The sequence below is a fragment of the Fulmarus glacialis genome, unplaced genomic scaffold (genome assembly GCF_000690835.1).
Source record: "Fulmarus glacialis isolate BGI_N327 unplaced genomic scaffold, ASM69083v1 scaffold32910, whole genome shotgun sequence".
NCBI classification, from domain to species: Eukaryota; Metazoa; Chordata; class Aves; order Procellariiformes; family Procellariidae; genus Fulmarus; species Fulmarus glacialis.
This window is the reverse complement of record NW_009186437.1, coordinates 24,543-37,752: the sequence shown is the minus strand read 5'-3', so window position 1 is coordinate 37,752 and position 13,210 is coordinate 24,543. Positions and strand designations below refer to the sequence as shown.

General features: G+C 34.8%; 1 protein-coding gene across 1 annotated transcript in view; it reads right to left on the bottom strand.

Annotated features, from left to right (window-relative positions):
* Positions 1–1,470: 1,470 nt before the first annotated feature.
* KIF15 (kinesin family member 15) overlaps positions 1,471–13,210 on the bottom strand; it is a gene marked incomplete at its 3' end in the record, with an annotated part of 34,922 nt that continues 23,182 nt past the window's right edge. The window contains 11 exon segments of the mRNA XM_009587824.1: positions 1,471–1,531; positions 1,825–1,956; positions 2,382–2,547; positions 4,187–4,224; positions 4,825–4,897; positions 7,535–7,641; positions 8,095–8,259; positions 8,549–8,653; positions 9,774–9,920; positions 11,383–11,505; positions 12,373–12,477. Coding sequence (XP_009586119.1) covers positions 1,471–1,531; positions 1,825–1,956; positions 2,382–2,547; positions 4,187–4,224; positions 4,825–4,897; positions 7,535–7,641; positions 8,095–8,259; positions 8,549–8,653; positions 9,774–9,920; positions 11,383–11,505; positions 12,373–12,477 — 1,222 coding nt within the window.

Genomic DNA, 13,210 nt, shown 5'->3' with positions numbered 1-13,210 from the left:
TGAGGACAACGCAAGTCCTACTGAGACGTACAACAGACGGGCTCACGAGTCAGCAGCGTGCGGCAGGGACGGTGCCTCCCCCTGGGGGGGTGGGGGGCAGCAAAGCCCGCCTGCACGGAAACGGTCCCGGAGCAGACACAGAAGGCGGGGAGGTGCTCTGAGGAACAGTTCTAAACCTAGAACATAGCAATAACAAATAAAGCCCACAGGAGACAACAGCGTTGTGGTCCAAGACAAACCCCTCTAGATTGCTAGCAATCATTGTTTGTTACTTCTGATCTCTATTATTTGTGTACAGCAAAAAAACCTCCTCAGGTTCAGATCAGTTTTTTTACTTCTATACTCTGCATCACAGTTCAAGTGGAAACAAATTGCAGGATTAGGCAACTTTAAAATTCGTAGATAAGCTGGCGGAAGTTTTTCTTCCCTTCAGCCAAATACTGAAGAAACTCAGGAGGTACCCTGCCCTTTACTCAGAACACATCTTCCTCTTCATTCCTGTTTGCCCCATGGCTTGGGGACAAAGGTAGTATTGTACGCATTAGAATGATGGTATTACTGACAGTAAAAAAAGCTAAATGCACAAGTGTTTGATACTGGTATATAAATCAACGTTTTGTGTTCCACTAATAAAAGTTTGTTATTTGCAATAAATCTTAAGTGTGATTAAATGAACTTACACTATATTTCTAAAACGTTCTGCCTATTTTCAGATCTTTTTTCTTAACATTTTTAACTTCCGTTTGATACAAAAATGGTTGCAAAATATTTCAAAAGAACTTCCTACAATAGAAGTCTGCTGTAAGTTTATACCAGGGAAAAATGTTTAAAGAGCATTGTTTAATTGCAAATAGAGAAAGAAAAGAATATAAAGCTGAAAGATGTTTATAGTACTATTTACAAGTCTATTACTAAATTCACATTCGTGCTTTATTGAACAAACTTCAATATGAAAATTATTTTTAAGCAACACATAAGTATTAATAGTTAATAAATTTGACAAATTAAATTTTAACCCAGTAAAAACACCCTATGTTTAGCTAAAAAAAAAAATCACAAAGAAATTGTGCTTTTTAAAATTCGTCTCTGGTGGAAAATGTAGCATTTTAGAAGAGGTAGGAACCTGAATAAAAGCACAAAAGACAAAAAAAAGCCAGGTGTGTTCCCAGTGAGAAAGCTTTTCCTTGGCAAGGTACAAAAGTTTCAAGGAATATCTTTCAGCTATACAAAATCAGTTTTTGAGAAATTATACGAAGGTGTTAATATGTCATTGAAAGCTGCCCACTTTGCTGGAGTAAAATTCTTCACTAAAAGTTATTACCAGCAAAAAATCCAGGAACTAAAATACTTGATTATTCCAGGATCACAGCAAAAGTCAAGTTTGACAACTGGCTTTTGCTTATTCTGTACACTTTAAAAATATGGCTCTGCAGTTTTATTTGTGTCATTATAGCTGATCATGATGCCTACATATGTCACATTTTTTTGATTCTTTCAAAAAAGCGTTTTCAACTCGTAGTTTTTCAGTCTCCTGTAAAACAAAAAACATGGGGGTATTAAGGAAATTATACTCACTTTCGTATTTCTAAGTGATACCTACACTTGTTCAAGTGTTCTACACTGTGTACTCGAGGAAATGGAGTGATTCTTGTCTGGGGCCTGTGAGGAGACAGACCAGCCATGACCTACACAACCGCATAAAATCACAGGTATCCATTACTCTACTCTCCAACAGAAGAGCAAGAATTTTAGTTTTCATTCTCAAAGCTCAGCTCTCTTCTATGTCAGGCCATTACTTCATCTGTATTCTACTCTGCAACTTACCTCAGTTAGTTTAGCGTAATCTTTCTTCAGTTTCACAAGATACTGAATCTTCTGGTTTAGGTTTTGATGACCAAGTAGTTTCCCGTTCTCCTCAGCAAGACAGTCAACTTGCTTCCTCAGTGAGTCCATTTCCTGTAATTAACAAATACATCGGGTACTTCTTAACTGCAGCCCTTCCTTCTCTTTTCAGGAGAAATAGGTTTTTTTAGAACTATTAACATACTAACATTTAAGTTTGTATAACATATGATGCAAGAGTTGGTTCATTCAGGAAATACATATTTGTCTTACGTCTCCTTAGCTACTACATTAGATCCCTCTAAAGGGCAAAAGCACCATTTGATTTGTATTACAAATTGCAACAGTGATTTCTGTACCCAGAGTTCCACTAGTGCAGGAAACAGCATTACAAATATAACTAAAATGCAAGACAAAACATTTCCAGAGGCAGTCTTTGATTGCCAATTAATTCAGAATATCGTCCAATTAGCAACAGCTCTACCTCTGCTGAATAAGATTCTACTGTAAAGACAACAAAAAAATTATACATATAGAACCTTTCCAATTCTGTCTCTCTCTTCATACGTTTCTTCCAGTTTTGATCTAATTTCTTCTTTTTCATGAAATGCTTTCAGCTCCAAAGCTCTTGTTCGTTCCATCTCCAGAGTCATTTCAAGACATGTATTCTCTTTGATTTTGAGGGTATTTTTGGTCTCTTCTAATCTGCCAATATAAAAGCATCAGATAATACTAAAAAACAACATAAATGGCATACAACTGAATTAGTAAGTCATCCTTGGACATGTAGGCAGACTCTTCTAAAGATATCCTTTTAAGACAATTTATTTTCCCTAGAACCCAGTGCTAACAGAAGGAAAAATTACATTCTGCTTCACAGCTCTTGAGTTTGATACAATCCTTTCTACTAGTCGGTGTTTTGAAGTTGCTCTTCTTTTTGGGAAGTATGCTGTTTCCATACAAGTCCAGTCATGAAAGAGAAAAGAAGCTTCACCTACAAGAACACTAAGAATTCATCTAAGGCATGCAAATTTGCCAGATGAACTCTGCTGCTCTTCAGATTTCCCCAATAGCCCTGTTGCTCAGAAACATCTCTGAACAGCTCAGATGGTCTGAGCTTGTTTGGCCTGATAACAGAAGGACCACCACTTTGGACAGGTGTCTTGTCTGCTGAAAATGTTTCAATTGTATCAGGCTCGCAGAATACTAAGCCATGCCATCAAACTTAGCAGCCTGTCTACTGAGTATATGAACTTTAGTAATTTTGCATGGCTATTCAACTATTGCATAAATTAAAATATTTTTGTCAGTTTTGTTTCACTGAAGCCTGGTATTTAAGACCTACTGTATGAAAATAGTATTCATTTGCTGCATTTGTCAAGACATTTTCTTGATGACAAAAGAATCTTTTTCCTCTTTGTACATTATTTGTGTGTACGAGACATTGTAGCACTGTTATAAAGTGTATTTCAGAGACCAGACAGGTATGAAAAACCAATGGATTGAATAGCAAAATAGCCCCTATTCAAGACTAAGATTTCTGGAAAAATTAGTATAAGTTACTTTTGAAATGACTGTGTTCATAAAAAAAACCAACCACTATCTTCATCCTTAAAAGATGTTATTTACATAGAAAGCATTCCAGTAAATGTAAATAATTCAAAAATTAGGAGATTCAGTCACTGAATCCCTAAAGCAATACAAATTAGGAAAAGAATAACAGGAGCAACATTTTCAAACTAATTTTCATCTGCTAATTCGGTATTTTATTTCTTGACTACTATCCATCCAAGGCGCAAAACACTTGACTTTCGAGGACTACTTGCACAATAGTGCGAACACAATCTAGGAATCCTCTAAAAATAAACAATTTTCGTTATTCAAGCTGAAGTGCAAAAAATAAAACAAATAGCATAAAAAAGCAAAAAATTTGATTAAGTTTAAAATTATAAAATATTCATTATATTAATAAAGAAATAAACAGTATTTCAAATTAGTCTGGAGGAATTTGCTTAGAATTCACTGCATATAAAAGAATTCAAAACAGGTAATTTTTAAACAATTCAAAATGTCCCTTCCAATTTAAGTTTTTCTATGGTTCCACCTATTTCAGAGTGTTTTCCTGATATAATGCTACCCTGGTAGAAAATATAGTAATAGGTGCTACTACCACCTACTGATGAGAAGGAGTAAGAACTTAATGTGTCTTGCAGAACTGTAAACAACATTTCCAAACTATATCTTTTATAGTTTCAGATCTTGGACTTCTATTGTGTAAATATACCTTTTTGGTATTAATGAGTTTAATACAAGTCTCCAGTTCAACGAACAATATTAAACTTACTCTGCTTTGATTTTCAGCATCTCCTCCATTGCTTTATTCTGTAAGAGTTCAAAATATTAGTTACATTCATAATGTTTAATATACACATATATATGCAGAATTATTTGTCACTTAACTGATGCCAAGTATCTCATTTCAGATCCTACCAAAATCATCCTACTGCCCAGTAACTCACATCTCTAACATTCACTATAAGTTCATCTCTCTGCTATATGCATGTATTTCCAATTTCATGCCAGCACAAATGACCCACATCAGTATCTCTGCCCATTCATACACAGCAGAGCTCTGACAGGGGGTTATTCTGTCTGGGAGATTCACGGCAACCTCTGCTGCGACATTAACTTCCCTTTGGCAGAGCCTTGACATAGCAAGTGACACAATCTTCACTTTCCAGCTCTATGGAGATGAGTCAGATTTAGTGATCTGAAAATGTCTTTGCTTATTGTGCAATCTGACACCCAGTTCACTGGTGCTGGACCAAGACAGAAACCTTAAGAGATAAGTATTAGACTCTGTGTCTGTTAGAATTCACTAGAAATCAGTATTTGTTTCACTGCCATGAAATAGAAGAAAACATGTCAATACTTCATAGCAGGGAAACAGCAACTAACTGCTACATGAAAAGGGTAATATACCTTGGCCAGTCGTTCTTCAGCAATCTCCTCCTCTTTCTCTTTGAGGTACTGAACATCAGGATGTTTCTGATCACTAGGAAATCCAAGAATGATGAAAATTTCTCACAAATGGAGTAAACCAGTTGTAAAAACATCATCTGACTCAGATTAAACCAGTAAATGTGTGTAGTTGTCTTGACACATGTTTATACCCAGAATACTGAACATTATGAAACAACTCTGAAAGGGTTTAAACTTCTATATTCCAAGAACATCACATTTTCCTGTATTAGAGTATAGAGAAACTAATGTTTTAATGAAAACAATTAAAAATGTAGTAGCTATGCAACTGTATGTTAGACAGCTTTGGGACTGAGGTAGATGTTTCATTAGTTCATGATGTTCATGTGCATATAGACTGCAGAAGGCAACTCCTTCCTACAAAATCTTTGCTCAGTGGTCTTGCCAAGTTAAGGTAAAAGATTTTTGTATTCAGAAGACTTGGAAAGTTTTAATTTTGTTAGTTTTTAATAAACATGACATTGGATGGAAGTAAGCAAACACCATAAAATTAAAATAACCCACAAACCAATACACCATTGGGACCACTTCATTCTTGTAGTATGCCATAAGGAAAGAACTTCATTGATTAACAGTTATTGTAATTTGATGCATTTATAAAAGATCACTATCTTCAGTAACTTAAAATCCTTGTCAACATACCTAGCTAGGATGATTTATTTTTCATATCTGGTATAAACAGCCTCAGTCTGAGAAAGTAAGTGTGTGTATGTGTGGGTGGTATTTTTTGTTCGTGTTAATTAAATGCCAGCTTAAAAAGTCTAACAACTTCTGAGAACTAAAATAAAAATCATTTATTTCGCTTGTTAAATTTTGGTGCCACGCACTTCCAAAATCCACCCAAATTCATCCAGCTTATAAATGGTTGGACAAAAGCTACAACACACTTTGGTTACTTATTCTCAGTGGATACTTACATGAACTTTAAAACCTCCAAGTTTAGAATCATGATGATGCTTGAGCCTGTCAAATTCCAGTACTGGTCAGCCTGTACCAGCTCCAAAGTAGTGAACTGAGCCTGCTCCAGCTTAGCATTTCAGAGGTGAAAGCTGACCTTTCCTGTACAGCTTGCTCTTCCCTGCCCTAACACTAAATACTAAAAGAGAGCAGGCACTTGGCCTCATTTTGTATTCTCAAACATCTTCCAATGCAGTCCAAGATCCTCACATCTCATTACTTCGTAATGTGTGACACCAATGATCAAATCATCTCACCCTCTAACACTGGGCCACACAAAAGATAACTACTACCTGCTGCTGCTATCAGCTGCTCCCATAATCTATGAGGCATGTGTCTGTTGTGAATATCCCCACCTGAAATATCTAAACCTGATTTTTCAGCAAGCATGCAATATACTATTAGCCTTCAGTCTATTCAGACCACAACTCCTATCAACTAACAGCAGCTGGGAATTGTTAATGCTTATCCAAATTATATCCCAAGGTCTCAAGGTGGGAATCCAGCAAGTGAGGAACATAAAAGTAATGCTTTTCTGTGACAAATTGGGTCCAAGTAACCTACTCCATAAATCGTGTGAAAAACAAAGCCACAGAATCCAGTTTTCCACGGCAAGGTAACCCCTTCTTGTTTTTCTGTGATTCCCATTTCAATTCACAACACTTTCAAATGTCTGTTGCAAACAAAGCAGAAGGCCCTAGAGACAACATCATCATTCAGTATCCCACCTGATCTGTCCCACCAAGTAGGCCTTGCACACAGAATGTGTTCCACAAATGAATCCCTTCATAATTGAAGATTACTGTATAATACATACAATGCAAGGACAAATTGGAGTTGCACAGACACCTGCAATTACAGCATCTTCTAATCGGAATACTTAATTTCGCAAATTTAATAGTGTTCTTTTACATTAAATACCAAAAAGTCAGTTCTAAAACTGACAACATTGATAGTTCATTGAATAGAGATAAAAGTTCTGGAAAATATTTGTTGATACATTTAATAAGAAAAGATTAAATTCCTACCTAGCATTAAGTTACTGTTTACTAAATTGCCCCTTAAAAATGCATTGTCATTAAATAAATAACAATTATTTGCTGCCAGTTAAGATTTCTTTTCACAAGATATAAAACAGCAGATTATTTAATTCCTTACAAAATTGAAAACAAAGAAAAAATAAAAAAGCCAAGCCCTGAAACAAAGTATTTTCTGTCCAAAACTACAGATTACAGTTCAAACCAAACCTCAGGATATCTCCAATCTGAGGTATACAGCAGCATACCATCTTTTCAGAGGAAGTTCATTCCTTACCCTCAAAAACAAGAGGTGGAGAACTGGTTCCATTTATGTCTATGTTAAAACTTGTGTTGAATTCATTTGGACATTTCCTATCTACTGAATCCATAACCGCACAAGTTATATGGCAATATATAATACACAGCAATGGCTATGCATGTGATTATTTTACATTCTATTTCCGTTTCCTTTATAAAACTTTGCTGTATTTAAGAATTTGTGATTTAAAGGCAATAAAGTTTACAAGCCAGTAAACAATTTTCATAGAAAAGGTTGAGTCAATCTCTAATTATAGAAACAATATGTAAGATTCCATTTCAAATAAAAACTGTAAATTTATCTTACTTAATTGCTTCAAGTTAGGACAGGTTTTTCGTGTTTTATTTTACTTTACCTGTTCTTGCTTAGTCTCTGAGCTTCTACAAGGCTCTGTAAATTCCTGTTGTTCTCCACCAATATCTGCATTTCCAGACGCAAGTTCTCCAACTCATTTAATTGTTCCTAAGCAAGTGAAATTGGAAACATTTTATTTGAAGACCAAATTTTAACTCCTGTATTCATTTCCAGTTGAACATGTTTTTGAGTAAAATAGAAGACAAAACTATTTCTCAGAAAACAAGCACAGTTCTCTGGCAAAGATCTGCATCACCCTTCCATTAACAGTTTCATTAGAAACTTGATTTAGAATAAGTCAGAACACTTTCATCAGCAAAAATGATGTTACCATTTGACATTCATGAACAGGAAACAACTCAGTTCTTGGGAAAATGAGATATACAGACATCTCAAGCAAGTTGTCACCATTTGTTACCAGCCTAGATAAAGAGAAGACCAAGAACTGCCTTCCTGCTTTAATGGACAGACTACTAAGCAGAGCTCATTAAAAATCTGAACTCTGTATTCTGTCTTATTTTAACGTTACAAATTGACTGTAAAAAGATTAACTCATAGTACCTTCAGCCTTAGAATTTCATCATTTTTAGCTCTTCGTTCTTCATTCAGTTCATGTACTAGGTGCTCCAGATTTATTGCAGAAGCCCTCCGATCAGCTATTTCTTGCTCATGAGTTTCCAAGAGCTTTGCTAAATTCACATCAAAATTAGGGGGAGTTTTTGGACACTGGGCAAGTTAAAAAAAACAAAACCCACAAACTATTAGTAAGGAACTGTTTCCCTTATGTGTTGGTTACATGTTTTAATACTTAACTGGAGACACATGTTAATAAATTCCTGGCAGACAAATCATCAATAATACATTTAAGTTACAAACAAGGTGAATGGGATTTGACCATTGTCATACATTGTCATTTCTGCTCCCAGCTTGAAGCCATGCTGTAAAGTTTATTAGTGCTGTTTAATGAGTTTTAACAATTATTACAATGAAAATGTTTCTCTCACAAATTCCATACCTGGGGAAATGTTACTGAAGATGAGTCCACAAAGCAATCTATTTGCTTCATTTTTAGTTCATATTCATTCTTCCTCTTCTCCAGTTCTTCTGTCATTCTGTCCAACTATTAGAAACCCCAGTTAGAATTAAATTAGCTCATAATCCACCCAAAATATTAAAGAAAACAGCAGCCAGATCTCTATTTTGAGCAAGCTTAAGTACACCACAAGTTATTTTAGATTACCTTAGACTTCACTTTCATAATTGTTTTCTGTATTTACCTAATAACTGTTAATCATTCGATAGTGGCATGTAACAAGCATTTCTGAAAGTATACATACACTATATACTGTGTCGTTAATCTGAATTTTGTTCTTGTTGTTGGTATTTGATTTTTTTGCCTTGCTAACACAATCTACCTTTCAAAGGGCTTGCTAGCACAGTTAAACTTTGTTGGCAAACATTACTGGTCAAAACATGATTTGATACAAACAAAGATTTTACTAGTATAGATTTAATCAGTTTTCTCAAAGAGAACATGCTAACATGACAAAAGTACTCTTTCCAAAATAACTTATCTTTAGAGTTTTTGCCAACACAAATATATTACTTTGCACTATGACAGTTAAGACAACTAGAGCTAAAATTTGGACAAAGGCTTAACATAGCTATTTGGTCTGCAAAAGCTCCAAGTCACTCTGACTGCATAATTTATAGAGCTCAACAGTTATCTCCACTACATAATGATTTAGTTTGTGGATAAGTGTTAAGTAGAGGAAGAAGGAATCCCCTAGGTTACACTGCTTATAAAGTACTTCAATACTGTTTACTTGTTTTACTTAAGTCAAATGATTTCCACATACACAGCAAAGGTGAGAAAAACCTGTTGCAGTTATTCTGCACACCACTGTTACGTTACTTCAATAGCTACCTGAATGAACATGGTGAGTAAAACACAACTCAGGTTGCTCTGTTACTATAGGTACTGATAATTTTACTCTGCTTTCAGAGTAAACATGTTCATGATCTCTAGACACCATTTCCAAAGTATTTAAAAGTTATCTAGCCTTTGTTCAGAAGCTTTTGAACTACTACTTTGCTTTTACAGGAGGGAGCATTGCTCTTCACCAAGAGCACTTCGTACAAGATGCTCTAAAGTTACAAGTAAAACCTTTTCCAGATGCTACAATTAACGACAGCTCTCTCCCAAGGAACTAATTATCAGAAGAATTTCCTTGTTTTACCTGTTCCCTGAGTTCCTGGATTAGAGCTTCTTTCTTTGTTATGTCTTCCTGCGCGCACTGAAGCAATGAATCATGTTTCTTAGAGGCCTCAGTCAGTCTTATCAGCTGATCAGTTGTATGATGCAAGTCTTCACACAGAAGGTCTCTCTATTTTAAGTGATTGAACAAGTAAAGAAAGAAGTGTTGAAGTTATTACTTTAAAGCAGTTGTTTCAAGATGTTTTGTTATTGTTGCTAAGATTGTTAACAGCTACAAGCATCTCCTTTTTCCCTCATGAATTGTAGCAAGCATTCATATATAAATTTCTTATTTTAGCACATTTTCCATACCCATTGTCTTGGTTGCAGAACAAGAGTGAGAACTTTCCTACAGTATAGTTACAGTTAGATACTTGTGGGAGATATTTGAAATCAATCACTGTTTTAAAGTATAACACGTGTACTTAAAAAGAGATACAATTCTTTAAATAAGAAACCAGAAAAGAATGTATAGATTTTAATCCATGCTGAATTAGCGATTACAGCTTTTTTAGTGCACTGCTAGTCTGTAGATACCTCTGGATTTCTTTTAGGATCTAGAGTCCCACCCTATCTGATAGGGCATCATACCTACACAAGGTGTGTTAACCTAGAAGGAGAAACAGTATTTTAAATGCCACCTTGGATTAGTTGTTCTTGTCGAGTCAAGAAAGCATGAAGAAAGTTAGTAACTGATGTACAAAGTCAAAGAAGGAGAAACACTATGATTTTATCAGGAGCCATTTACACCCAAGGATAACAATGTAATAAGAATTGTTTCTTCAGTTTAAAAAACAAACAAACAAAAAACCAAAACCAGAAAGTGATCCATTTGGCAGGCAACTCAGTTTAGGATTCCAGAATGTCAAATTTAGATATTATTATTAATGAAAATAGTCTTTTTATTAAATGTAGTGGAAATATATTTAAGAATGATTTTTTGAGAAGCAAACGCTACTCTGGAAGACTTTATTGGTGCTATATGATTGGACTAAGCACATGTAATATGACAGATGATCTTGTAGAAATTACTTGTAAGGAGAGGCTGGTGGTTTTGACTGATGGACTGGTTCACCAAAACAATGGTGAGAGCAGTAACAGGAGAGACAAAGTTAAAAAGAAAGATGCCATTTTAAAAAGCAAAACCACAGTTGAATCAACCATGCATCCTAGATCTGTTTCCAGCAGGTGGAGCTTTTAGTTAAAATTATGAGTAAAGAAAAGATGTTACTGAATATAGCAGTAGTGGAGGAAGAGATAATATTAAACAGAATATATTCTTCCACCTATTTTAATTTCTCAGCTGCATCATCTAATCTTGCCATTAAATTCAGCTGATGACTCCTTAGTGGCCTTAACAAAATTAAACCAGGCTTTTAGCATAGGATTTTATGAAGTAGCATATAAAATATTCATGTCAAGTAATGTGATAATTTAACAGAATTTGTCAGGTATCTCATGAAAAATTCCTTTAAGAACAGCTTAGCTTGAACTAAAATGAGGTTAAGTTTTACAGAAGTATTTTAAGCAAAACCACATCCAATTGGTCTGTTGAACAAATAATCATAATATACCAACATTAATGTTTTTACCTCAATGTTATCAGCTATTTGTCTTCTCTCCAAGGCTTCCCTCAGTTCTTCAATTTTCTTTTCCTGATCCTCTATGATCCCTTTGCTTTCTTCTTTTGCAGCCAGAACAAGATTATACTTGCACTACGGAAACAATTAAAGTAAGTTTTAGAATATTTTAGGAAAACATGTTATCAAAGAAAGTTGGCAAATATAATACAAATAAATGTATATCACAAATCTTATGATGACAACTGCAAACATTTAAAATCTCAGTGTCAATGACTAAAATCAGAACAATATATCATACTTGTTAAATTGCACAAACTATGTTATTAGAAATGAGTTGTCAGAACAATGGAAAAAGATTATTAATTTAATATGTATTAGCCACCACAATACATATTAACCACTAAAATCATTATTGGAAAAAACCAGATAACCATATGTAGAAATATGTCTCATCAACATTTTGTCTGTAGGACCTTTTGAATTCATAGTTCATACATATACAGTATCTAAAGCATTCTGTGGGTTGCTCTATCAGTTTGCAAACCAGACCTATTTTAATAAAGAGGATACATCATATTTTTTCATAGTTATTCAAATACATAGTTTTAGTTCTTTATACTTATGTTTTCAGATGTAGAACATAGCAATGTCAGCAACATAAAAATTCACTCCCTCAAAAATGAATTTACAATTCAGCTTCAATTGTGGATGTCTTAAATTGCCAATTTCTGAGAAAATCTAAATGTGACTGTCAGCTGAGTGTAGTTTACAGGATGTGAATAGGTCCCTTTAGAGACACTTTTCCACCACATGGAAAGAGTTCAGTTTTCAAGACAGCCTTAGGCATAAAACGTTCAGAAGATTTCAACATGTCAAAACAAAGGCGTTTCCTTCTAAAATGCTACAGCAAGTTATGCAGTTTGAGACCCATGATAAGACATGTCATTGCCTTCTATTTCTGAAAAACTATACCATGTCCTTCAAAATGACAGAACATACGTTTATATCCTCGAGCTCTCTTGTCAGCCCATCTATGGACTCAGTTTTATGATTCATTGAAGACCTCAGCTCCTGGATCTGTCTCATCAAGTCAGTTACAACCTCCTGCAACATAAAAAAGTTAATCCTGATAAAATATATAAAATATATATTTATTACTGGACTTTCTTTGGTGTATAATTTGTCAACACCAAATTTCAAATGGCCATTTGAAAATGAGGCCTCAATACGCACATGTAAAGGAGTAACAGGAAATTTCTTGTAAAATCATTGGCTTTTATTCTAAGCACTTACATGAAGAATTAAAAAACTGCTGTGTTCGTTAGAAGAGAAGACTAGCCCTCTGCTTTAGTCTCAGGCTGTAATGGGTTTCTAATAGGAGAATAGAAGTACTGTAGTTTTGGGTTACATTTGTTTGTAATGGAAAGAGGCACATTCAAGAAACACCACTGCACTGACAATACCAGATTCTTCTGACCTTATACATGTCAAATTTTTGGTTTTAGCATGGAAAAAGCAAGACTTACCAATGCATCATGCTGGACAGTAAAGACACTGTGATTTCTTATGCCTCTTTTGCATACAGCATAGATGCTTGTACTATGGGAACTTTTGCTATTTAAGCTTTCAGAACATCGGAGCAGTCTTCTCATGTAAAAGTGCTTTGATTTTATTAATGAAGATACCCACAGTCACATTCTTACATCACCTTTCTTACCTTTTCTATTAGCCCATTAAGACATGGCACTGACTAGAAGACCCTGGGAAATCAGGGGAATTATGCATCGTTTACGCATTGAATGTTTTGTCTGGCAGACAGCTTTACTTTGATTTTTTT